Source organism: Notolabrus celidotus, chromosome 14 (assembly GCF_009762535.1).
Source record: "Notolabrus celidotus isolate fNotCel1 chromosome 14, fNotCel1.pri, whole genome shotgun sequence".
NCBI lineage: Eukaryota > Metazoa > Chordata > Actinopteri > Labriformes > Labridae > Notolabrus > Notolabrus celidotus.
In genome coordinates, this window is record NC_048285.1 from 2,836,001 (window position 1) to 2,861,649 (window position 25,649).

Below are 25,649 nucleotides of genomic sequence, written 5' to 3' on the forward strand. Positions count from 1 at the left end.
GCTTTGATTGACGTGAAACCAGACCAGTTGCTGACGCGTGTATGACCGTGTATACGTGACGTAGCAGGAAAATCGAATAAATGAACTTCCAAGTGTAAAAGAACATCACAAAATGCTCCTTTAAATCTGAACAACATCTTAAAAAGCAAAGGGAGCATGTTTATAGGAAACATAGTGAGTTACAAGACATCACGTCATTATAGGGAAGAAAAGGGCAGCCAAACTTTGGTATTGTTTACATTTTTTAAGTTAATTTAAATAATAACTTCATATCAGGTTATATGTGTAAGTTGAAATCCACAAACTCTTACCTAAATTAGTTTGGGCAGTTATTCCTCTCCCCTCAGGGGTAGTATTTTACTCATTTAACAATTTAACTCTCGATTACGCCAATGAAAACGGATCTTCCGAGGAGTACTTGAACGCAGCACCACTCCACTGCTAGCTGCCAGCGTTACCATCAGGCTAAAGCGACCCAGCTGCTCTGAAAGGTGAAACTCTAAGGTGTTGTCGGTTGTTTTCAGAGTCTAATTTGATGCATAGTTTGTCCTTGTTGGTATATTTGATATACTTTGTTATCTAATGACAATTCTCACTGATATTATGTGGTTAGCACCAATATCAGGCCGAAGTGTAGGTGAATGAGAGAATGTAAGGATGACAGGGAGCTAAAGTAAAGTTTGACTGACTTTGATTTGATCCATTACTTTGATTAACTTTGTATTAATTATAACAGAGGATGTTTTTTTTAAGGCTGATAAGTTAGTCTGAGCTATTAAAGAAAAGTCTGCTGTATTAATATGCACTGAAACTTACCTGTGACCTCATATTCATGCTGTTTTGATAATGACATTAGATAAGGCAGGGGCGCGTCCAAAAGGGCGTGGTCACAAGGGGCGTGGCCACAAGGGCCCACCTGGCCCCCCCTGCACATCTGTGTACACCTGAGATCCCCTTTGTTTGTGAAAGGGTGTCTGCACCTATGAGGACTTGATTCTTATTCATTTCTACTGTTCAAGATGTCTCGGGAGGAGCTGGTCGTGCAGCGGGCGAGGAAGTCCTTCCTGACCGGGAAGACCAAACCTCTGGAGTTCAGGATCCACCAGCTGAAGTGCCTGAAGCGCTTCATCACAGAGAGACGAGGGGACATCGCAGATTCAGTTAAAAAAGACCTCGGAAAGGTACAAAACAATACGTAATATTAAAGGTAACACACGTTTGATTTGAATACTGCGTTGTGACTTATTTAAAGGAAACCAGTGTGGTCTAAAAACCAGGGAGGGCTGGATAGCGAGCTGGTTTTGGACAAGTCTTTAAAGTCCGTCTTACCTGTCCTCTCCTCACTCCTAAATCTTCAAACCATCTCTCTCTCTTTCTCTCTCTAAACTCTCCAAACCATGTCCACGCTATCCAAACTCTAATATCCAAACTATCAAAACTCTATCCGAACTCTGAACTGACCTCAACTCTCCATCAAACACCCACATCTTGAATGGTACCTGAGGGGTTTATATTGCTGTCAAACCTCGCAGCAAGATCTGAACCACTTGCCGAAGCAGTCACGTGGTACAGCCGGGCAGCGAGGCTTCCGATCATTTTCAGCTCCTCCCCTCAATGAAGCAATACCTATGGTCGATACGCGCTTCTCGGAAACACCCCCTCCATTACTCGACACGCTTCGAAGCTTCGGCACATCTCGTAACATCACTACTTCACATACGAAGTCAAATTAAAGAGTCATATGTGGCATTAAATCAAGGGTCACCCTAGTGTTCAGTGTGGGTATTGCATTCATGTACACACACTTATTACATGCATGAAACAAAGATAACAATAATTAAGAATAGCAGAATTTAGTGAAACAAACTTAAGAATAAGAGTAACAAAGATATGCATGTGTGTTGCATTTATCTCTGAAGGTGAAACATGATCTTCTAACCTCACCTGAGAGTTTATGATACTTTAAATTCTGCCTTAAAAATTCCATCAGCAACATATTTAAATTACTAAAGCAGTTACGTCCAAAAAATGTGTAAACAGAACACAATGTCACTGAGATTATTTATAGAATAAATTATAAAATAAATGGGAATAACTTAGTCTCTGCATCGGCCACCATTATCTTTTGGAATTAATTTAAAGTTGATTTTATTGGTTTTTAAATCTCTTAATGGTTTTGTTTCTTCTTATTTGTCAGATTTGAGATTTAAGACCAAAAATTGCCCACGTCTGGGGACCTTACTTTATTTGTTTATTTATTATCTTGTATACGTATGCATTATTTATTCAGATTTCTTTTTAATTTATGAATTTATTGTTAATTAATTATTTATTTATTTATTGTATCTCATCATCTTATTGCAGTGATTTTTTTCTTAAAATAATGTTAATTTATTATATTTTATTATTATTATTATGTTGGTTCGATAATGGTAAATCTTTGGTGTTAATGTAGAATAAAATAGAGAATAGTAGAATATAATGTGCTTTTTTCTGTTTGTGTACATAAGGCAGAAGTTTGTCTTTGACTTGAGTGTGTAAATATTTAAGTTTTAAAACACGAGGTGACTCATTTTAAATAATCAAACACGTTTTAAGCACATTTAAGTGCTTTCTTTGGAGGATTTGAGGATAAATTATTGAAGTAGGTCACATTTATGTAAAAATAAAATATTTCCGTAGTTTTTTTTCTGCATGAAGAAGCCTTAAAGTCCGTAATAATGTTCCTGAAACATGAAGCTATGTCTTATTGTCCTTGTATTATAAATATTTAATCTAAACAACATAAATTGTGCAGTAATTTAAAATAAATAAATGGGCAAAGTCAGCAAAGAAATAAGAGGTATCACTTTTGTCAACAGGGGGCGCCAAAATCAACACAGACAGAAAGCTCCTCACAGGATCTTTAACGACAACACTGAAGTTTAAGTTAAAGTTTGCACTGTAAGTGCGAGTAGCTCTGTACTTTTGCAGAGGGCTGACATGTACCTCCTCAAAAATGTGACCACACGTTGAAACAATGCACATCACAAGCCCTGTGATTGGTCCGCTGAGGGGAATCTCACTACCTGAATTTCCAGTATTGCTGCTTACACTGATTCAGCAGCTGTACATTTCATCTGTCATTGCAGCACAGAGTCACTGTAAACCAGTTTAAAAGAAGCTTGTACATGCAGTGTTTTTAAAGTAAAGGTGATTTATGTTTCTTTGAATAAACATGAACTTTTATTCGATCTGAATCCTGCAGAGCGAGAAGGGGACCGAGCTGTTCGAGACCATTGGTCTGGAGGGGGAGATCGAGCTGGCTGTGGAGAAGCTGTCAGAGTGGGCGGCTCCTCGCCCCGTGGAGAAGAACTTCCTCACCATAGCAGATGAGGTTTACGTGCAGCCCGAACCTCTGGGAGTGGTGCTCATCATCGGGGCCTGGAACTACCCGTGGGCCGTGACCCTGCAGCCGCTGGTCGGAGCCATCGCAGCGGGTACTGAACACATCCACACCGATGTGAAGTCATATTCACTCATACATGCTGGGAAAGCACGTCACAGTGAAGGCTGCAAGCATAGATTCCCCTTAATCCTGACACGTCTTCTCTCTGTGTAATTTGGGTTTTTGTACATTATCTTCAGGGACCGGTTTAACCTGGACCAGAAGGGTCTGAATCTTTTTCAAGTTAGGAAACTTGTCTAACATGTTTCAGGATTCACAAAGAAAATCTGGATTTGATTGACTTCATCCTGATAAAAACTTTAAAAGATGACTGAATCTCTTTAAATGAGTCTTCAGAGTGCACACATTGTCCACAGGGGGGCGCCAAAGTCCATCTAAACTGAGAGATCCTCATGTTTACATCCAGTCAAATGCTTTGTTTTGGTAAAATATTTCAATCCTTTCTTTTTTTTGACTCTTCAGATGTCTTCTTAATTTACTCTGTCAGCATAAAGAGGAAGAGCAAAATACTTCAAATATTTCTAAAGCATCAACTTTGTACTAATGTTAATTTATTTGCTTTGATTTAAAGTTTTATTTCATTCAGTTCCTGTAATCCAGCCTGAATTCAGCGTTCTGCAGGGATCAGGATTATTCTGATTCTTTGGATCAAATTCATCCTGATCCCGCTCAAATGTTTGAACCACACAAACTGGAGGGATTAAAAACAAGATAGGGTCACCTGATTTGATCTGATAACATAATCCTACTCTTTACATTTGGAACAACCCGTTTTAAAGATTTGAAGATTAAATCCAGTCCAGTTGCTATAATTTGACCAGACGACTTTTGTACAATGGAGCTCATCTTGTAAACTTTTTGAAACTAGTTTGAATCAGAATTTGAAGTATTGTCATTTAAGGACAAAGGAGTAGAAGTTCAGCTGTTTCTCAGAACTCTAAACACCAACTGAAAAGAGTTTACTACTTCCTCAGAACTACTCCTGTTGGAAATAAGTTTCCTCTTTCTTGTTTTGGCTGCCATATTGCTTCTTGGTCTTGCCTACGTCATCAGTATAAGTCACCTGAGGCCTCTTTTACACTCTGACTCATGACTGAAGTGTCCTTCAGGAGCAACATGAGGAGGTAACATTCAGGGTGCTGCATTTGGAAGTCCGGTGCTCCTAGGATGTACAGTGGGGCAAAAAAGTATTTAGTCAGCCACTGATTTTGCAAGTTCTCCCACTTAGAAAGATGAGAGAGGTCTTTAATTTTCATCAGAGGTACACTTCAACTATGAGAGACAAAAAGAGAAAAAAATAATCCAGGAAATCACATTGTAGGATTTTTAAAGAATTTATTTGTAAATTATGGTGGAAAATAAGTATTTGGTCAATAACAAAAGTTCAACTCAATACTTTGTAACATAACCTTTGTTGGCAATGACAGAGGTCAAACGTTTCCTGTAAGTCTTCACCAGGTTTGCACACACTGTAGCTGGTATTTTGGCCCATTCCTCCATGCAGATCTCCTCTAGAGCAGTGATGTTTTGGGGCTGTCGCTGGGCAACGCGGACTTTCAACTCCCTCCACAAATGTTCTATGGGGTTGAGGTCTGGAGACTGGCTAGGCCACTCCAGGACCTTGAAATGCTTTTTACGGAGCCACTCCTTCGTTGCCCGAGCGGTGTGTTTGGGATCATTGTCATGCTGGAAGACCCAGCCACGTTCCATCTTCAATGCTCTCACTGATGGAAGGAGGTTTTGGCTTAAAATCTCACGATACATGGCCCCGTTCATTCTTCCCTTAACACGGATCAGTCGTCCTGTCCCCTTTGCAGAAAAACAGCCCCAAATCATGAGGTTTCCACCCCCATGCTTCACAGTAGGTATGGTGTTCTTGGGATGCAACTCATTCTTCTTCCTCCAAACACGACAAGTTGAGTTTTTATCAAAAAGTTCTATTTTGGTTTCATCTGACCACATGATATTCTCCCAATCCTCTTCTGGATCATCCATATGCTCTCTGGCAAACTTCAGACGGGCCTGGACATGTACTGGCTTAAGCAGGGGGACACGCCTGGCGCTGCAGGATTTGAGTCCCTCTCGGCGTAGTGTGTTACTGATGGTAGCCTTTGTTACTTTGGTCCCAGCTCTCTGCAGGTCATTCATCAGGTCCCTCCGTGTAGTTCTGGGATTTTTGCTCACCGTTCTCATGATCATTTTGACCCCACGGGATGAGATCTTGCGTGGGGCCCCAGATCGAGGGAGATTATCAATGGTCTTGTATGTCTTCCATTTTCTTACAATTGCTCCCACAGTTGATTTATTCACACCAACCTGCTTGCCTATTGTAGATTCACTCTTCCCAGCCTGGTGCAGGTCCACAATTTTCTTCCTGGTGTCCTTGGACAGCTCTTTGGTCTTGGCCATGGTTGAGTTTGGAGTCTGACTGTTTGAGGCTGTGGACAGGTGTCTTTTATACAGATAACCAGTTCAAACAGGTGCCATTAATACAGGTAACGAGTGGAGGACAGAAGAGCTTCTTAAAGAAGAAGTTACAGGTCTGTGAGAGACAGAAATCTTGCTTGTTTGTGGGTGATCAAATACTTATTTTCCACCATCATTTACAAATAAATTCTTTAAAAATCCTACAATGTGATTTCTTGGATTTTTTTTCTCATTTTGTCTCTCATAGTTGAAGTGTACCTCTGATGAAAATTACAGACCTCTCTCATCTTTCTAAGTGGGAGAACTTGCAAAATCAGTGGCTGACTAAATACTTTTTTGCCTCACTGTATGTTTGTGCAAAACTTTAATTTAGAACGACATTCGAGTGAGACGATTGTGTTTCAAGTTTTCAGAGTTGTGTGCATTGCACTTTTTTATGTGTATAAATAGAGAAAAACTGTAATCACACACAGGCGCTCTTTGGAAATGTCAGGTTTGCTGCAGGAGCGTATCATGGATGAGAAATAAAGTCAGTCAAAATGAAAAGTCCTTCAAAATGCACTCTTAGCCGCACTGTAGTGTTTGTGTTGGACTTAAATGCTTCATCTCACATGTTAATTGAATTACCTATCAGATGATTTATCAGACTGATTGATATGATGCGTCCTTGTGTGTTTCTCTCTCCTTCTTCAGGTAATGCAGCCGTGATAAAGCCGTCAGAGGTCAGCTCTCACTCTGCGAAGGTCATGGAGGAACTCCTGCCTCAGTACCTCAACAAAGTGAGCCTCCTTTATCTTTTCATTATGATTCATCCTTTCTTCTCTCTCAGCTTCACTGCTGGAGGTGTTAATGTCTTTATCTTCTCTCTCTGTAGGATCTGTACCCGGTGGTGACGGGTGGCGTGTCAGAGACTCAGGAGCTGCTGAGGCAGAGGTTCGATCACGTCTTCTACACGGGAAACAGCACGGTGGGCAAGCTGGTGATGGAGGCCGCGGCCCGACACCTGACTCCTGTCACACTGGAGCTTGGGGGGAAGAGTCCCTGCTTCATCGACAAGAGCTGTGACATCACGGTGGCGTGTCGGTCAGTCAAACATGAAAAACAAACCTCTGTCTTCCCTCTCGTACAGGGTAGGAGCTGGTGCTACTCTGAAACCAGGTTTTCTGGCTTAGGCTAGGTCCAGATTAGGCACTGGCTCCAAACCAGCCCTCAGACGGAGTATTTTTTTGTGTGCATGAGTCTCTTATGAAAACCGTTGTGCTCTGTTTTGACTCTTCACAGACGCATCACGTGGGGGAAGTTTGTAAACTGCGGTCAGACCTGCATCGCTCCGGACTACATCCTGTGTGAGCCGTGCATCCAGAGCAGAGTGGTGGACGAGATCAAGAAGTGCATCAAGGTGGGACCTTCAGAGTTCAGAGTTTGAAGGGAACGTGTCTCCAGAAACAATCTGAGCCTCATGGATCTTTGATTTCTTTGCAGGAGTTTTACACGGAAAACCCAAAAACCTTTGAGGACTACGGGCGAATCATCAACCAGCGACACTTTAAGAGGGTCATGTCTCTGATGGAGGGGAGCACGGTGGCAGTCGGGGGAGACAACGATGAAACTGAGTGCTACATCGGTACGAGGAGCTGTCCATAAAATCAAACGTCAGAGACATTCTACCTGTGATATCAGTCAGTACCTCTGTGTTCTCGTCCTCCTAGGTCCCACCGTGCTGCAGGACGTGACGGGAGAATCCAAAGTGATGCGGGAGGAGATCTTCGGTCCGTTGCTCCCGATCATCTCAGTGAGCGGGGTGGACGAGGCCATCCAGTTCATCAGTGAGAGAGAGAAACCTCTGGTGGTGTACGTGTTCTCTCATGACAACAAGGTAAACACATCACCTGCCTTTGAAACATGCAATATGTTTTCAAGCTCCTGGATCCACAAAAACTGACCATCATGTTTAAAAAGTGTACCCACAATCCTCTGTTCTCTTCCTCTCTGATGATCAGCTCATCAAAAGAGTGATCGCTGAGACATCCAGCGGAGCTCTGCTGGCTAACGACTGTTTGGTCCACTTCACCGTCAACGCTCTGCCGTTCGGAGGAGTGGGTGAGTGTTCGAGCGTCTAAATCAATCTCCAGAGATTCATCCTTCACAGCTGACCTCTCTCCTTCTCCCTCTCTCGTTCAGGGAACAGCGGCATGGGCTGCTACCACGGCCGGCACAGCTTCGACCAGCTCAGCCACCTGCGCAGCTGTCTGATCAAGCAGCTGAAGATGGAGGGTGTGAACGTTATGCGTTACCCTCCTCACACAGACAAGAAGCTGGGCTGGGCTCGGTTCTTCCTGCTGAAGAGGCTGAACATATGCAGGCTGCGGCGCATGTTCATGCTCACCGCGTTGGCTGGTCTAGCAGCGTTTGTGATTCAGGTAAAGAAATTAAAGATATGTGATTCTTTAATTTTACACTTCAATATTAAGCTTGCAGATAACTCAACTGCACATAGACTGATTCCCCTTCTTGCAAGTTAGCGAGCTCTAAATTTACAGATACAAACCACTTCATTTTTGGGAAGTTACAGCTCGATTAAAAACACAAACATACGCAGCAAATTGTGTCAATGGGGGACATGAAACTGCATTTTTTTTTCGGATGGAAATATTGTTTTCTTCAGTGGAGTCTGGTGGTTTTAAAAGGAGGGATGTATGAATGTTTCAGGTTTAAAAACGCAACTTTGGACTCTTCATCCTATCCAGTAAAGTGCCTCTCTCACCGGTAGTTGTAGAGAGTAGATCCATTGAAGGTAAAACTGAAGTAAAAATGGTCACTGCTCCTTTAATGCACATTCGCTGGATAATTTCAGGACAACATCCAGTAAAGTGCTGCATTGTTTGTTTTCTTGGCCCTTGGATTGGAAACATTAAATGTCTTTTTAAAGTATTTAAACTTTCCTTAAATTCCCTTGATCTCAGGACCTCCGTGCATGTCGGTGGCGCCGTTTGACTCCTAAGTTGGCTCCTTCATTCTGAAACTGCAATGAGCAGAGTGAGCTGTGTTCTCAGAGGGGAAAAGAGACAGTCTGGCTGCAGACCTCCGCACTAAGGTCCTGACCTCTGCAGACCTCCGCAGTGATGCACCTCCACAGTCAAGGCCGGAAACACATGCTAAAAGTTTCAACATAAAACCGTGTTGACCTTCCGGTTTAACATCTCAGTCAATTTTTTCCTCTAATCCATAAAAAAAAAGTATGCAATTAATTGGAAAATAAAATCTTGTGTTCACTTCCGGGTTAAAGGTTTTAGTCATTTATTTTGATAACTTATCATTTCTCATTTACACCTGCAACTGATTTATAAAGTAAGAATGGAAAATGATCTCTACTGAAAGTTCTTATGTTGTTACCTCTTTACTCTCATTTTATTCTGAGACAGTACAACACTACCTGCTGCAAACTCTACATAAAGTAAAACTTGGATTATTATGGCACCCCCTTGTGGACAAAGTGATACCTGTTATCTCTTGTCCTGTACATGCAAAATAATTGTCTTCAGACAATAACCTCCTCCTGTTGTCTTTTAACATTTAGACTTATCTTACAATGTGATTATTTGTAATGAAAACAGCCAAAAAAGGGTGTTTCTAAAGCGAGACGTCAATCATCTGTTCTGACACCTACCCCCTCAGAGCAGTTTTAGACATTAAAATGACTACAGAGAAGGTATCAGGGTTGTTGTAGATGGTCTTGTTTGCTTTTGAGGGTCATAAAGAGGCATCAGTATCAGTTTCAGTCTGTTTCTCAGCCAGTTCAAAACTCCTCATAGTGCCTTTAAGTGCTTCACTTTAGAAAAGCAAACACACAGACTGAAAACAAAGGGGCTCTTTATTAAGGAAATGTATTATGACCCTTGCCAGCCTTAAACATCATGAGGGACCCATAACGTCTCAGACACTCTGTGGGTTTTCATTTAGGGCACACAGGTTACACCATCTTTTGCAGCATTCGGCTGCAGGCTTTGAGCTTCATGAAGTGATGGAATGATGAATCTACAACAGACAGAAATACTGTAATAAGTCTAATCCGCCTGGTAAACGAAGTTCTGGTTAATCAGGATTCAATCCTGCAGCACAGCAAAGTCTTTTTGTGCTGCTTCAGTTCACATTTTGTCCTTACGGTCAGAGCGTCAGTCTAAGTATTCATCTTTATTACAAACTTTAAATCTTTTTAGACTGCAAACCCTCCTTACAGAACTTTTGAACCAAGCTCAAAAATAAAGGCTTATCTTTTCACTGTTTTGGATTCTTAACAATAGACACCTACCGTTGTCTCCAGACGTAATCACTACAACAAATGATACCACTTCAGGACCCGAACACAGAGGTGCATCACTGGAGAGATCTGCAAAGGTAGGGGCCTGGCTGTGGAGGTCTGCAGCTGGACCCCTCTTGCATTTCACATCAGTTACATTATAAAGAGCTAACAAACATCCACAGCTCCACACAACTAGACAAGAAAGAGCTTTCATACGGCTGCTCTTCAAACTGCCCGCTGTGTGTGTTCTGCTCTGCTCTCTGTCACACCTGCAGCTCTCACACAGACAGGCAAACTCACAGGTCGAGTTGTGTGACTTCTTGTGAAGATGCAGAAGTAAAATTTGTGTAGGTTGAGGATCGCCTGCAATTTCATTTATCACTGCGTGTCAGTCTGTGAGTGAAACAGAGGCAATAAGTGAGGACAGGAACCCTAAAGGATGGGGAACTCGGGTGCATCTGCAAGTGGGTTTCTTGCAGCAAAGTGAAGCTCTGAAAGACAACTAAACTTAGCATGCACCTTACTCCGTGATGACTGTTTGCGTAGGACTTAGATTCAGCTAATTTATGTGGGAAATTAACCCTTTCTGCCTGGGATCGACACTTAAAAAAGCATCCTGTCCCTTTAACATCTCCTCAGAAGTTGAATCTACATTGATGTTTTACGTAACAGTTAGATTTTTCAGAGAGATGTGTGGTTTTATAACAGCAACACGTTTGTGTGACGCATGTTTACAGATTTTTAAATAAAGACAAATACATTTTTTCCAGGAGAGCCAGATCTGAGTCCTCCTCCCACCCACATACCCTCAGTCCTACAGACCCGGTCCTTCACACAACAATGGCTTTGTCTGCTGCAGACAATGTGCGATGTTGTCCAGGAAATCTAGCCTCATAACGCCCCCTCATCTACCCTCCCTTTAATTACCCAGCATGCTTCACTGTCCTCTGCTAAATGGCTCCTTTTGTTGTGGTCCACCCCACCACCTTTGTTGACGTGCAGCTCTTGTTTTGCTCCTGGGAACACTTTAACTATCTGTTGTGTTTCTGTTTGATAACTTTGAGTCTGTGTCGTGTTTCTCTCAGAGATTTCTCAGGTGAGGAGGAGGAGGAGGAGGAGCTGAAGGCCTGAGGTGATACCTGTGCAGGTGGAGGCGACACTACCCTATATCACCGTCCATATCATTTCTAATCATAAAAATATTTGTATCTTATTTATATCTTTTAAAAAACGTCTTTAACATTTCATTTATTTTACAAAATATCCTGTTGTCCTAGTTTGTATTGTTTAACATGAATTTAATGCACAGTAATGTATAATATTTACATTTATCTGAATATAAAACATGATTTAAGATTCTAAGAAGCTTCCTCTGCTGAGGGAGCGAGCTGTTTCTGATGATTCATTGTACAGACAGAAAATCAAAGCACGCACAACAACCTGTAAGATAATCACTGTAAGATGTTTTAAAATCTTTCGTCATCTTTCATTGTAGTTCACACTTTCTGTTATTAAACATAAACTTCCACTGAAACAGCTGATCTGTCTGTCCGGTGTTTTCACTTTGTGGTAATCAGTTTAATGGAGGAGCATAATTTAAATCATTGTTTACTTCTCTCTTTGATTATTTCTCTATGGGTTTCTTTTTCTATATTTCCTTATATTAAATATTTTTCTCCTCCCATTTTACTTCTATTCCATTTTTTTGTTCCTTTTGATTTTCTTACCTTTTTATCTTTATTTTATTTCTGTTTATTTCATTCTCATATTTTTCTTTTATTCATTTCATTCAGAGGCCAGTTTAATGTTCAGAAAATAACATTTATAATCTCAGGCAAAATTTTACAAGTTGCATGAATCAGAAATGTTTACTCCTTATCCACTACTTTTACATTTTATTCTCAGCATCTTCAATGAATTCTGAACAATATAATAACCCAACACTACATATTTTATTAATATTACTTACCCCCAATTATTTACTTCATCTCTGAAAACTATTTTGTTCTCAATATTTCAACATTATTCTCTGGGTTTAAGTTTTGACTTTTTGACTCAGCTTATTTCAATTTAATTGTTTGAATTGCAATTATAATTCTTAATATTCTAACATTGAAACAATCAAAATTTGCTTTATTTATCGTATTCCCAATTGTAGCCTCACATTTGACTCTGTTTCTGACTGTTATATATTACACTCAATATTTTACTTTAATTCAGACATTTTTGACCGATCACTGCAAATTTGGACTTAATTATCACATCGTTGACTTCATTTTCACATTATTTTAAAACTTAATTCTCAGCATTTGTACTTTACTCTCAAAATGTCAACTGTATTGTCTTTATTTCTGCTTTTCAAATATATTTCAACCTTATTCTAATTATTTCCTGTATTTATGTTTCAGCGTTGTACTTAATTACAATTCCATTTTTTATTCTTAAATTTCCACTTAATTCTAAAAATATCTTCATTAGTCTTGTCTTTTTCACTCTTTCAACTTTATTCTCACTATTTGTAATTCAGTCTGGATATTTTGAGACGTTCTGCACAGTTTGACTCCAATGTTTACATTTCTGTCCAGATTCGTACCATTCTCTGCTCTCAATATTTTCACTTTACCATAAGAATATCAATTTTTTTTTCATATCTCTTTAATTTCAATTTAGTGTCAACATTATTCTTTACATTTTTTTTTAAAATTTTTACCTTTTTATCAGCATCATTAAAAAAAAAGCCAAAAAATCTTTCTCTTGTCTTTACATCAATTTGCCTTTAGAAAAGATATTTACCTGAACACTAAGATATTATTGATAAGCTCCAAATATTACTGTAATTTATAAGAGAGAGTGAACTCTCTGAGGAACAGTTATAGTCATTTTATTTTGATTATTAAACTTCACAGTCGGATCAGAAATGAAATAATTATTCCATCATTTAAAACCTGAGAATAATCACCAACGAGCTTCATCTGAAGGTATAAATCTTTAATTCAAACGTGTTGCCTTGAATGAATCGTCTTTGTGTGTGTGTGTGTGTGTGTGTGTGTGTGTGTGTGTGTGTGTGTGTGTGTGTGTGTGTGCGTGTGTGTGGAGGTGGGGTCTGCTGTTATCAGTGCTCTCAGTGTTTGAGGCGGTCTGAATGAAGCTGCTGGTCTCAGTGAGTAATCTCCTCTGTAAACTGATCCTGGAGCAGCCTGTAGGCTGAACTCTGCACAATAAGGTCAGTCAGTCAGTGAGAGAGTCTGCAGCGTGTCGGACATCTGAACCGCTTTCAGATCAGATCTGTGACCCAGTATTTCACCTTTTTATTGTACACATAATCTGCTGGATGCTGGTTTACCTGACCTCAGGTGAGTCAACTTCTTATACATTTTTGACTTCAATTAAAAATCTAAAAAATAGCTATTTCTTGAAAATGCAGAAGTTATAAAATCAGACTTCTAGTTTCACATTCATAGTCTCAGATGTTTGCTTTGACCTTTTAATGCATAGACTTAAAACAAATATCTTACTCCTAATTTTTGGGTGGTGAAGACTTCTTTCAAACTCAAACTAGAACAAATCTGATCATGCATATTCTTCAATCTGTTCAACTCTTTACCTTGCAACAGAAAATGTTGATATTTTGAAGCATTTCACATGACAAGAGGACTATTCAGGTCAAACTCAGTGAAGAGGAGGGATGACGTATGAGGGAGGAAAGTTAGGATGATTCTGAAGGGCCCATAAAAAATGTTTGCAGTAGCTGGCATCAGATTGTTCTCCCAGCAGAATAAATGCTGGCCTAACTTGGTGTGGAGTTTGGATACTGATGCCTTGTTATGAGCAGAACATTTAGCAAAGAAGACCATCAACATAACAACTCATTATTGCTATACAGTTATTCTTAATGCCTGATAACGGTGCGGTAGGTAAGTGTTAGATGAGTTACCAGTTAGCCTCTTTTGGGGTGATATTTTAAGAAAGTAGAATGAGACTTCTGGTAAAAAAAAAAACAACACAACTTCCACATGTCAACAAGAGGCTCAAAGTAAACTTACTTATAGTAGCTTTATTAAATGATTGTTTTGTTATTGTAGAATTAGTTTTTACATAATAGTAAAAAAAAAAAAAGCTGGATAAAGATTTGAGATTTTTAACGTCAGTTTGATTAAAAAAATAATAATGTTTAATATTCCAACAGAATGCATATAAATGTAAAATTTAAAACAGATGATATAACACAAGATCAAAATGATTATAAAAATAAACTACATGATATATAAGGTGCATACTTGATTCTGATTGGTCAATACACCATAGAACTGGTCTGTTATTATTTTTGACACACACTCTGAAGGACAAACTGTGTCGAATCAATGCGCGGAAAGAAGTCTGGTTAATTTGACGTGTATGGCGGGAAAACCAAGAAAACGAGACCCAAACAGGAATGGCGGAGGACTATAAAAAAGTACAAACTCTGGACTATTAAAATGTTCAACTTTGAAGACGACACATGAAGCCAGTATCACCTTGTGTGATTTGGCGGTGCTTGAGGACTGATACATGGAAAAGACTCCACAATGACGAGGCAGAAAATGTCTCTCAGGTCAGGTGCTACGCAGATTCACGGTGTCATGTTCGCCTCGTTTTACTTCACTATCAGTGGAAATGTTCAGTTTAATGTGAGTTTTAACAGCTATGTTAGATAATTTAAAGACAGTTTGATTTAAAAAAAAAACATTGACAGCTCATTAAGCTAGTTAGAAGGCTGCGGAGTGATCTGTTTGGCTGATATGGAAGCAGATTCAACGGACTACTTTCAACGGTTTTTCAAATCACTAAATATAACGGTCGGTTATTACATGGATATGAGATACACCGTTGTTTTTTCTCTTGACACAGTTAAATATCGATATTTTAATTTAGAAAATAATACTTCTAATTTCATCCCTCACTATGACTTCACGAGGCAGCACTAGTTTAACATTAATCTTACATTTAACATTTTAGGGGTATTTCAGTGGATCAAATATTGTGATATCATTATTTTATATTCTTGTAGTTTATTTATTATCCACAATCACAGTATTCTCCCCTATACTGGACTGAGCAGGTTGTTATAACAGAGAAATCCCTTCAGGGTCTGAATTCCAATCCGGTTTAACAACCAGATCACTATACATTACAATAATAATATTTATCATAATAATGGCATTGAAATGACGTATATAGTTTAACAAAAAAAAAACAGACCAGAAACAGTCTTTTAACTGCTTTTAATTCAGAATACTCAACCTCAGTCATCTTGATTTATTTGTTATCATTATTTTTTTTTAGGTTCTCTCTGTACATGGGGCGCACTTAGACTGCTAGGCCACCAGCATCCCACCATCTTGATTTATAAAGCAGTTTTTTAGGCAAACAAGCAGCCCAGGGCTTCACTAAAACACAATTATGACAACAACACAAAGAACAGAGATGTACCATGTATCATCTCCATAAAATGATAACAGGTGATGTTAAACAATGCTCTTCATTTGTAGCTTAAATAATAAATTGGTCACTTTGTTTTCCATCCTCAATAATTGTCTCTGCAGCTCCAGAGACTCGTCCCGCAACGGTCTGCATGGAGAGACAAGCGGTGAGGCGGGCCCGAGAGGCCTTCCTGAGCGGCAGGACCCGACCGGTGGAGTTCAGACTGCAGCAGCTTCACGCTCTGCAGAAGATGATCACCGAGAAGGAGACGGAGATCTCCACTGCTCTCAAACAGGACATCAACAGGGTGAGTGCAGACGGAGGCCTCAGTTTCAAAATGTGTGCAACACAGCATAAAGCTCAGATCTAATTACAACAAGTCACATCAGCGTTTCTTTGTCGTCTGCATGAAACGTTTCCTCTGCTGTTTTCTCTCAGAGTCAGTACGACACGCCGCTCCTGGAGCTGATTGGCATCGAGAACGAGATCAAGCTGGCCATAGATAAGCTGTCAGACTGGGCGGCTCCTCGGTCGGTGGAGAGGAACCTGTTCACCTTAAAGGACGAGGTTTACATCCAGCCTGAGCCTCTGGGAGTGGTGCTCATCATCGGGGCCTGGAACTATCCCTGGGCCGTGACCCTGCAGCCGCTGGTCGGAGCCATCGCCGCTGGTAAAATATATCACTAAATAACTCCTTATATTAAAGCAGAATCCAACAGACTGAGGTAAGATGCACTTGGAAAGTCCTGCAGTATGGACTGTATCAATCATTTTAAAGTTGGTGAAGGTTGAGGGCAGTCAGGTTTATGCTGTTTTTTGAAGTAAGTTTGGTCACACAGCAGAAGTTATACCAGGACATTCAGTCGAACCTCAGATGAGCAAGGAGAATACAGAATCCTCCTGTTGTTGGCTCAGGGTCCACCGTGCATTCTCAGCGTCCTACTCACCGCTCTCCGTCACTCAGTGATCTCACTCCATTCACAGGAACCTGTGTTCTCTCTGTGCAGGGAACGCAGCTGTGGTGAAGCCGTCAGAGCTCAGCGAGTGCTCCTCCCTCCTCCTCCGGGCTCTGCTGCCTCGCTATCTCGACAAGGTCAGAACACCGGAGCTATTGTTGAGGGAAAGAGCTGGCTGGTGCAACGTCAAAGCCTTGCACCAGCAGGGAACAGTGCACCACACACTTGTTTGACTCCAAAAGGAAACGGCACTACAGCACAATCATTCTCCGTAACTCTTAGGAGTGTCAATGAATACCCACACTACGTTTGAATATCCAAATAAAGCTCTTATGATGGATCTGTTGGATCACAGCAGAGTTGATCATCCTTGTTTGTTTCCAGGACCTGTACCCGGTTGTGACAGGCGGCGTGTCAGAGACTCAGGATCTGCTGAGGCTCCGCTTCGATCACATCTTCTACACGGGGAACAGCACGGTGGGCAAACAGGTGATGGAGGCTGCGGCTCGACACTTGACCCCAGTCACCCTGGAGCTGGGAGGGAAGAGTCCCTGCTACATTGACAAGGACTGTGACATCAGGATCGCCTGCCGGTAAGACATGACTCAGCACAACACGCATCACAACAATCCTCCTTTCAGAAGCTCACACAGTGTGTGTTGATGAATAAACGTGGTGTGGACTGCAGGTTGTGTCATTCTGCATTAAAAACAGAGTTGAAAACGTAACTTCTGAAAATTGAAGAAAGCAGGTGAAACAAATGTTCAGGGGTTTCTTCGTTCTGTGTGCAGTCGCATCACGTGGGGAAAGTTTGTAAACTGCGGACAGACGTGCATCGCTCCAGACTACATCCTGTGTGAGCCGTGCATCCAGGGCCGCGTGGTGGAGTGCATCCGACAAACTCTTCTGGTACCACTCTCCTTTAAACCTGCTGATTCCTCCATCTTTGTTTTAAATAAACACAGTTTGTAGTTTCACCGACTCCTTCCAAACGTCTCAGGAATTTTACGGCGCCGATCCTAAATGCTCCCCAGACTTTGGCCGAATCATCAACCAGCGTCACTTCATCAGGATCCTGGGTCTGATGGAGGGTTACACTCCTGTGATTGGAGGACAGAGCGACGCCTCACAGCGGTACATCGGTACGTGGACGTAAAGAAACACAAACTTTAAGAGCTTTCATGTTTCTGAAAACTTGTAATTTATCTTGGTTAATAGTGACACAAACATCTGAACTTTACAGTCCTTACATTTTTAAAAGAGGCCGGTTACTTTAGCTTAAAGGGATGTTTGAGGTACTGGTCATAGTAAGTATATTAATCACAGGGGATCCGGGTCAGCTCGGCCCCATTGTTGAGAGACTTGTCAGAGAAAGTCAAACCCAAACATCCAACATTACAGATTTTTCAAACCTTTATATTTCTGTCAGAAAGTCACTTTATTAGGCACTAATCTCAGTCTGAGGAAAGTGGATTAAATACAGGTTATTAGATTTTAAAAAAGGAAACTAAACCTGCTAAGATCAGGTACTCCTATCTTCTGTTTTTGACTCAGATAAAACCTTTAGTTTGTGTCATTTAAACTTCTGAGGAGGATAAGATTAAACTTTGATCCAAATCAAAGTCTAGCTGCAGCTGAGAGCTGGATTGACGCTGGATTAGAGGAACTAAACGTCAGAAAACCTTTAAATTGATCAAATAATACAACATTTCTACAAAGTGGTTAATTTTTATAGATATTTTTTAGATGAGATAGTTATTAAAGTTATGAAAAAGATGGGTTCTTTCCTCCTTAAAATGCTGTTTATGTCAAAAATAAGATATTAAATTTAAAGTGAGTAAGGATCTTTTAGTTAATCTGGATTGTGGCGCCCCCTTGTGGACAAAGTATGTAGTATCAAATTAAATTAAGAGCTCTTATAATCCAGATTTGGTATTTCTTAACAGTCTGTATCTGGATCAGGATGATTAAAGGACTCAGGGAGCTGGATTATCTGATCCTGGATAGCAAAAAACAGACTTTTCAAATCTGGATCTCTCTTATCAGCATTTAAGCTTCTTTGACCTTTACCAGAGGAATAAATAAGTCAGACTGTTCTTATTGATATCTCCCTGCAGCCCCCACAGTGCTCAAAGACGTGCCCCCCCACTCCAGACTCATGCAGGAGGAGATCTTCGGCCCCCTGCTGCCCATCGTCACCGTGAGCGACATGGACGACGCCATCCGCTTCGTCAACGAGAGAGAGAAGCCACTGGCTCTCTACATCTTCTGCAAAGACAAGAAGGTGAGACTGAGCAACAGCAGCAGCATCAAGGTTCACACAAGTTCAAACCTTCACTTATGTTCCCTCCTCTCTCTCTCTCTCTCTCTCTCTCTCTCTCTCTCTCTCTCTCTCTCTCTCTCTCTCTCTCTTTCTCTCTCTCTCTCTTCTCTCTCTCTCTCTCTCTCTCTCTCTCTCTCTCTCTCAAGGCGATTAAAAAGATGATCGAGGAAACAACAAGCGGAGGAGTGACGGTCAACGATGTTCTGATGCATTACACGCTGAGCTCGCTCCCTTTTGGTGGAGTAGGTAAGAGTCAGAGACTAATATTAGAGAGTAATATTGTTTAACTTCTCATCTCTTCCTCGTCTTACTCTGGTTCTGAAGAGTCAAAAAGGTGACTCATCAGCATAGTTTATTTCCACCTCCATCTTTTTTCAGGTCAGAGCGGGATGGGTCGATACCACGGCAAACACTCCTTCGACCAGCTGAGCCACCAGAAGGCGTGCCTGGTCCGCTCTCTGGGCATGGAGAGCCTCAATCTGTCCCGGTACCCGCCCCAGGACCGGCAGCGGGCGCGCAGGGTGCGGAGGGTGCTCAAGTCCTCGCTCATCGACATGTCGAAGAGGACGCTCATCTGGGCCGTCACCGCCACCATCATCGGCTTCGGCCTCTTTGTCACCCTGCTGGTCATCCTCCTCATCGCTGCAGGACTCAACTGCACCTGCTGGTACTGGAGAGGCATCTATAACTACTACTGGTGAAGCATCAGCAGACAGAAACAGCTGACACCAGAGACATGTTTGTATTTTATTATCGTTTGTCCACAATTAAAGATTTGTTGAGATGTTCTCTTCTACTTTTATTTACCACCACATCAAATATAACATGAGATGTATCTGCCGTGTGTTTCAGCAGATAAAGAGGCAGGAAAGAGAACTTCAAGTGAAGACTTAATGTAAGTTTCAAATCAGAATAAACATCTAAGACGATTCCATCCTTTAGATTTTAAATTATTGTTATAGTTATATTTATTAAAGTTTTAGAAAGCTTTAGATGGATATAAACTCTAAACTTGTTGGCCTGGAAAATACAAAATAAGACATTAAATTTATCTTCAGCCAAAGTCTTCACATTAAACAACTATAGGCTGTAAATAAAAGTAAACGACACAGCCCCAAAAAGGTTTCAAATGCTGTCAAAACTTAGACTGTTGTTCACAAAGTGACCACTAGAGGTCACTGGTTGCCTTTGATTTATAGTACTGTACACATTTAACAGCTTGTGTGACCAAAACGACACATTATTTATTGTTTATAAACCAGCTGCAGCCTCTAATCTACAGATAAAACCCTTGAAAGATAAGAAAGCATCATATATTAGATCACATATTCACAGAAACTCCCTCAAAGATAATAAATAAAATAAAAATACAAAGGTTTTCTTTACTTTTTCCCTCTCAGAGTCTCAGCTGTCCGAATAAAAATATAACCGACTGAACAAGTGAACATATTTCACTATTCACCTTTATTTCTGTGTAGAATGAGTAAAAAAAAGAATAAGGCTGGAGACTTAAACTAGTTAAAAAGTCAAATAAATTAATGATCTGACTGCACCATGAGATATCTAATTTTATTAGGCAAGGCAAGGCAGCTTTATTTGTATAGCGCATTTCATACACGAGGGCAACTCAATGTGCTTTACATTAAAACATTAAAAGCATTGGAGACATTCAGACAAGCATAAAAGAAGAACACAATTAAAATGACAAATATAATTAAACAGAAAAGAAAAGGAAAATTAGAAATATATTAAAAATCACATTAAAATTTTAATTTAAAGTGGGTTAAAATAATCTAAGATAGGAAGGCAGTGTTAAATAAAAAGGTCTTAGTCTTTGAGAGTTGGAGCAGACCTACAGCTTTCAGGGAGTGTGTTCTAGATATGTGGTGCACAATGACTAAACGCTGCTTCACCATGTTTCCTTCTGACTCTAGGGACTGAAAGCAGACCAGTACCTGATGACCTCAGAGGTCGAGGTGGTTCATAAAGTAGCAGCAGATCAGCAATGTATTTTGGGCCTAAACCATTCAGTGCTTTATAAACCATCAGCAGGATTTTAAAGTCTATTCTCTGACAGACAGGAAGCCAATGTAGAGATCTAAGAACTGGAGTGATGTGGTCTACTTTGTTGGTCCTTGTTAGGACTCGAGCAGCAGCATTCTGGATGAGCTGCAGCCGTCTGATGGACTTTTTAGGGAGTCCTGTAAAGACCCCGTTACAGTAGTCTAGACTGCCTAAAGAAAATGTTAAATATTAACATGCTTAACGCCTCAAAATAACTCAAATATCAGAAATGTTTATTCATTCTTTCTTAAATTAAACTGCAGAAGAGTCTTAATTCTGTCTCCTTAAGTTTAGGGTATATCGCCGCATTCATACAGAAAAATCAAACACCAAATGTGTCTTAATTTAAAGCTTTAAATGGATCTTAAGCACAATGGACAATGTGGGCTTTATTTTTATTCTTTTTCAAAGATCTGTTTATTTGAATTTTTACTCATTACATACAAAAGATAAATGTAAACAAATAAAGCAAGTGATGTTTTTTGTACAAGACACACAATAAGTGAATGAACGAAAAAGCAACCAATGATAATAAATGATCATTTACAATAAAAGATAAATAAATAGAAAGGAAAATAAAAAATAGTGAAACTACAATAAGATAAATATGTTAAATTAACCTTTATTACCAATAAGAATAACAATAAACAAAATACAAATGAATAATTAAATAAATAATAATAATAATAGTAATAATTATAATACCAGAAACAAATTGAGAAATAAAATAAAAAGAAAAACACCACATTTGATGATCTACGATGTGGTCTTTTTACAGGGCTCAGAAATCATGATGACACCTTTTACTGTACCGTGAGCGAGCAACAGGGGGCAGCAGAGAGCTACAGAAGAGATTTTAGAGCTCAAATTAACAACAGATCAAGATTCTTTAGATTTATTAGCATTTGTTTACATGATTTTAAAGATCCAGTTTCATCTTATTGGTTTAATTTGAAATTCAACAACAAGAAATCTTGGTTTCAGCAGCAGAAAGACAAACTCTCAGCCCTGACTTCCCAAACTCAGGCATCCAAATAACATCTGACAAATTGACTGAGCTGCAGTCCGTCCCAAAGTGCACTTAAGCCTCTCTGAGTCGAGTTAGCGAGCGCCCCATTAGCATCAGGCCCTCCCTGCTCCTCTGAGATGCTGCTAAGCTGCAAACAGAGGGTTTTATCACTTAATAGTTCTCTGCGTTTCAGGGATTCAGCTTGTAAAGACCAGCAGCAGGAAACAGCTGACATCCCGGCACCCTGTTTCAGCTCTAACAGCCTGGGATCAGTTTTCTCAGTGAGCTCCTGGAGGTCTGAAGACCTGCTGAGTACCGCAGTGCAGGGAGGCTGTTTGTTGTGCATGAGCAGATCTCCGTCTATCCCGTGTATGTTTACAGCGCCTGTTTCGAGTTTAGAAGAAGCGTCTGTCTGTGTAAGGATCCTCCTGAAATGTCACTTAAAGTAACAATGTGTGACTTTCAGATCCTCCTTATCGGACGTTTACACCCCAATAGAGCCCAGGTTAAGGAACACCAGACGTCCTCTCACAGCTGTCAGCATCAGGACTTAAAACAGACGTTTATTACTTCAGCTTCAGTCTCTCCTGACTGGATCTGCTGTAATGAACCTGCAGTGTGGACGCCACCTTGTTTGTGTCAGAAACTGTCTGTCACTCAGGACAGATTGATGCTGTCAGTGCTGCTGCAGCTCCCACAGGTTACTGAGCATCAGGGAAAGGTCACAGATCACTGAGGGAACAATCTGCACTCTCAGATCGTGAAACGTTCTGTGGTTTGACGTTTGCTGCAGCTGTGATCTTGTTTTTGCAGCCAGACGTTGGTTCACGGTCAAAGAGAAGCAAAGGGTTAATAACATAAATAAAGCAGAGCTCTTATCGATGCTCCTTGTATTTGATCCATGAAGGTTTGGTCATGAATTGTAATGCTCAGTGGATCAAAAGTTGGACAGCTGATCTAAAACTGGAGCTCAGGTATTTAAATTTTCTCATCCCCCTCCATAGACCGAGGTTCATTCGAGTTAAATATTTTCAGAAGAACTTTGTTGACACTCGACTTTCACTCTGACGGGTAAAGCAGCAGGATCTGACATTCCTCCGTGTCTCTGACCTCCTGTCGGGGTTTCTCCTCCCAGTTGTCGGATGACTCACGCTCTGCAGGAGAGTCCTCTCTTCCTTTCTGCAGGATCTCAAAGTTTACTTTTGCAGATATTTGCCCTCATTTGTCCTCTCTGCAGAAAACACACCCTGCCAAAGAGCCGTCAACGCAGCAGCTGGTTGACTGAACTCTGCTGGCAGCGAGCCTCTCTCTCACACACACACACACAGTCACACACACAGTCACTAACACGCACACTGCATCTTTAAACAGAAGATATCCCTGCACACACACATTCTATCCTGCTGACTTTTGGCTTGAGGATGCTTCATGTGAGGGTCAATATTTCTCACGTCTCTTGTTTTTATTTGAACTTTGATCTTTTGATTTATGCAACATTTTCATTTGGAATATAAAAGTTGTAAATCTGGATCAGGTGTGAAGCTTAACACACGCCTGCATGCTTTTAAAACATGTCTAAACTTCTGGTTTGGAGGCTGAAGAATCAATCAGGTTTTTGGAGGTCCATGCAGACACATTACTTGTGCTCGAACATCAAAATAAAAAACTGATGCATGCAAAACAAAGAGAAAATGAATGATGTTATATCTTAAAATCTTTGTCTCCTTGAGGTGACGTTTCAAAGGCTAGGTGAAGGAAACAAGAGAGCGACCTTTGAGCCAAACGTGGGTACAGTTTGAACGGGAGAGAGGAGGACGTTCAAGGTCAACGTCATGCATTTTTGCATTATTTGCATTAAATTATTGTTATGAGACTATCTAATTCTCTTCAAACACACAGAGAGAGAAATTATTCATGCACAGTTAAACTGTATCGTTCTGCATCAAAGCTGGAGCAGGTGTCACTTTGTGCTGCAAACAAAGGAGGAGGACTCGTGTGCAGAGATGTGAGGAATTATTAAAAGAACAAAAACGCAAAAGATAAAACGAAATAATGTCCAAATGAAAACATCGGGGAACACGAGAAGGAGAATCATAAAGAACACAGAGACTAAACAAGCTACAGGTGTGGACACAGGACGCAGGTGACACCAAAGAGGGTCGTTAAAGTGGAGAGCTTTAAAAGGAATCAGTGAAATCTTAAAATCATTCTAAAACATGCAGGAAGCCGGTGTAAATACTGTGCATGCTGTCAGTAGGTGGCGGTATGCAACATTAAAAGTCGGTTTGCAATCTGCGATTAAAATGAGAGAAGAAGAAGAACCAGAAAACTCTGTTATCTTTAAAAATATTTAAAAGTTTGAATGATTTAATGTTTGCAGTACAATCTTTAAATATAATCTCTTTAGATAAATAAAATCTGCATATGTGGAGCACAGGAACACATCCAGACTAATCAGTGAGAGAGGTCCACACCTGAGCTCCAGGTAATCAGGCAGAGGGCGGAGTCGTCTCTTTGTCTTCTTGAGGAAGCTGCAGAGCGAGCAGCCTGCGTGTGAACATGTGGTCCCTGCAGCTCCTCGTGGTCGCCTTGATGCTAGCATGTTTCAGTCTGAGTGACGCTCGAGTCCTCGGTGTGAGAGAGCCAACGCACCGGGGGACGGAGGAGCAGAGGCCTGCAGAGGTGGAGGCTGAACCTGAGAGAGGGAACTCCAGGGAGGCTGCACGACTAGCTGACGGGGTCTACCAGAAGAGGATCTGGCCTCAGATTGAACCGCTCACTTGGAGGTTTCCAGAGCATTCAGTGGAGCCTGAGGTCAAAGCTCCTGTTCGGATCGAAGCCAGGCCGCTGAAGAAGAAAGAGCGAGTCGCTGTGAGGTGTGGGGAGAGCAGGATTCAGGTGGAGGTGAGCCAGGACCTGCTGGGTCTCGGCAGGAGGATCAAACCAGAGGAGCTCACACTTGGTGGTTGTTCAGCCACAGAGGTGGACGACTCCTCTCACGTGCTGGTGTTTGAAAGTGAGCTGCACGGCTGTAACAGCAGACTCGTGGTATGATGTTTATTTATTTGTGTCACTGTTGTTTGAGTCGGGTGATGTTGATCAGATTTTAAAGCAGTCTTTGTTTCTACTCAGATGACGGATGACGCCTTTATTTACGCCTTCACGCTGGTCTACGAACCCAGAGAGTCGAGCAGAGGAGGCATCACGAGGAGTCAGAGCGCTGTCATCGGAGCAGAGTGTCACTTCCCTAGATGAACCTGGACACCTGTCAGACACTGAAAAGTAAAACAGATGATGTGTTTTATAAGGAATAAAAATAAAAGCTTTTACATCTTACCTTTTCAGAAAATCTGTCATCCTCCCAAACTCAAAACCAGAGCCGGTCTAGACCGTCCTCTATGTTCTATTATTGACAAAGACCCAACATCAAGACAGGACTCGGTCTGATCTCATCTTAATCCACCATGAGCAGAGCACTTTGTAGCATTTAGCAAGTTACAGTGGCAAGGACAAACTTCCTTTAACAGGCAGAAACCTCCAGCAGGACCAGACTCATGTTAGACACACATCTGCTGACACCGTGTTGGAGAGAGGGATAGAGGGAGATGAAGAGAGAGAGAGAGATGATAGTGGTGAGATGGATAGTAGTAGTTGTAGCAGCT

General features: G+C 40.9%; 2 protein-coding genes across 12 annotated transcripts; both read left to right on the plus strand.

Moving 5' to 3' along the window:
- The first annotated feature begins 292 nt into the window (after positions 1-292).
- Positions 293-11,716, plus strand: LOC117824848 (aldehyde dehydrogenase family 3 member A2-like). 2 transcript variants are annotated; one of them, XM_034700333.1, is made up of 11 exons: positions 293-491; positions 1,020-1,181; positions 3,248-3,479; positions 6,569-6,654; positions 6,750-6,958; positions 7,157-7,274; positions 7,358-7,499; positions 7,585-7,751; positions 7,876-7,975; positions 8,057-8,295; positions 11,261-11,716. In XM_034700333.1, the coding sequence occupies exons 2-11, from the start codon at positions 1,020-1,022 to the stop codon at positions 11,273-11,275; spliced, it is 1,470 nt and encodes a 489-aa protein (XP_034556224.1). In that variant the 5' UTR covers positions 293-491; the 3' UTR covers positions 11,276-11,716. The 2 variants fall into 2 exon arrangements, with proteins under 2 accessions (XP_034556224.1, XP_034556223.1); XM_034700332.1 differs by lacking the exon at positions 11,261-11,716 and adding an exon at positions 8,839-9,160 and having other exon boundaries at positions 297-491.
- Positions 11,717-14,497: 2,781 nt separating this feature from the next.
- Positions 14,498-25,323, plus strand: LOC117824847 (aldehyde dehydrogenase, dimeric NADP-preferring-like). 10 transcript variants are annotated; one of them, XR_004633732.1, is made up of 13 exons: positions 14,498-14,628; positions 15,758-15,942; positions 16,074-16,305; positions 16,643-16,728; positions 16,976-17,184; positions 17,383-17,500; positions 17,592-17,733; positions 18,709-18,875; positions 19,061-19,160; positions 19,293-19,652; positions 19,770-19,809; positions 22,181-25,035; positions 25,120-25,323. XR_004633732.1 is itself a non-coding variant. In XM_034700331.1 (10 exons), exons 2-10 carry the CDS (start codon positions 15,787-15,789, stop codon positions 19,613-19,615), a joined length of 1,533 nt encoding a protein of 510 aa, XP_034556222.1. In that variant the 5' UTR covers positions 14,499-14,842; positions 15,758-15,786; the 3' UTR covers positions 19,616-19,702. The 10 variants fall into 10 exon arrangements, 2 of the variants coding, with proteins under 2 accessions (XP_034556222.1, XP_034556221.1); XR_004633731.1 differs by having other exon boundaries at positions 14,499-14,842; XR_004633730.1 differs by having other exon boundaries at positions 14,499-14,766; positions 19,767-19,809.
- Positions 25,324-25,649: the final 326 nt, after the last annotated feature.

Coding starts and splice junctions, on each gene's coding strand:
- LOC117824848 (XM_034700332.1), top strand. CDS start 1,020: ATGTCTCGGGAGGAGCTGGTCGTGCAGCGGGCGAGGAAGTCCTTCCTG. Junction 6,655..6,749: donor TGCCTCAGTACCTCAACAAA/GTGAGCCTCCTT, acceptor CTCTCTCTGTAG/GATCTGTACCCGGTGGTGAC. Junction 7,976..8,056: donor TCTGCCGTTCGGAGGAGTGG/GTGAGTGTTCGA, acceptor TCTCTCGTTCAG/GGAACAGCGGCATGGGCTGC.
- LOC117824847 (XM_034700330.1), top strand. CDS start 15,646: ATGTATCATCTCCATAAAATGATAACAG. Junction 15,943..16,073: donor TCAAACAGGACATCAACAGG/GTGAGTGCAGAC, acceptor GTTTTCTCTCAG/AGTCAGTACGACACGCCGCT. Junction 18,876..19,060: donor TCTTCTGCAAAGACAAGAAG/GTGAGACTGAGC, acceptor CTCTCTCTCAAG/GCGATTAAAAAGATGATCGA.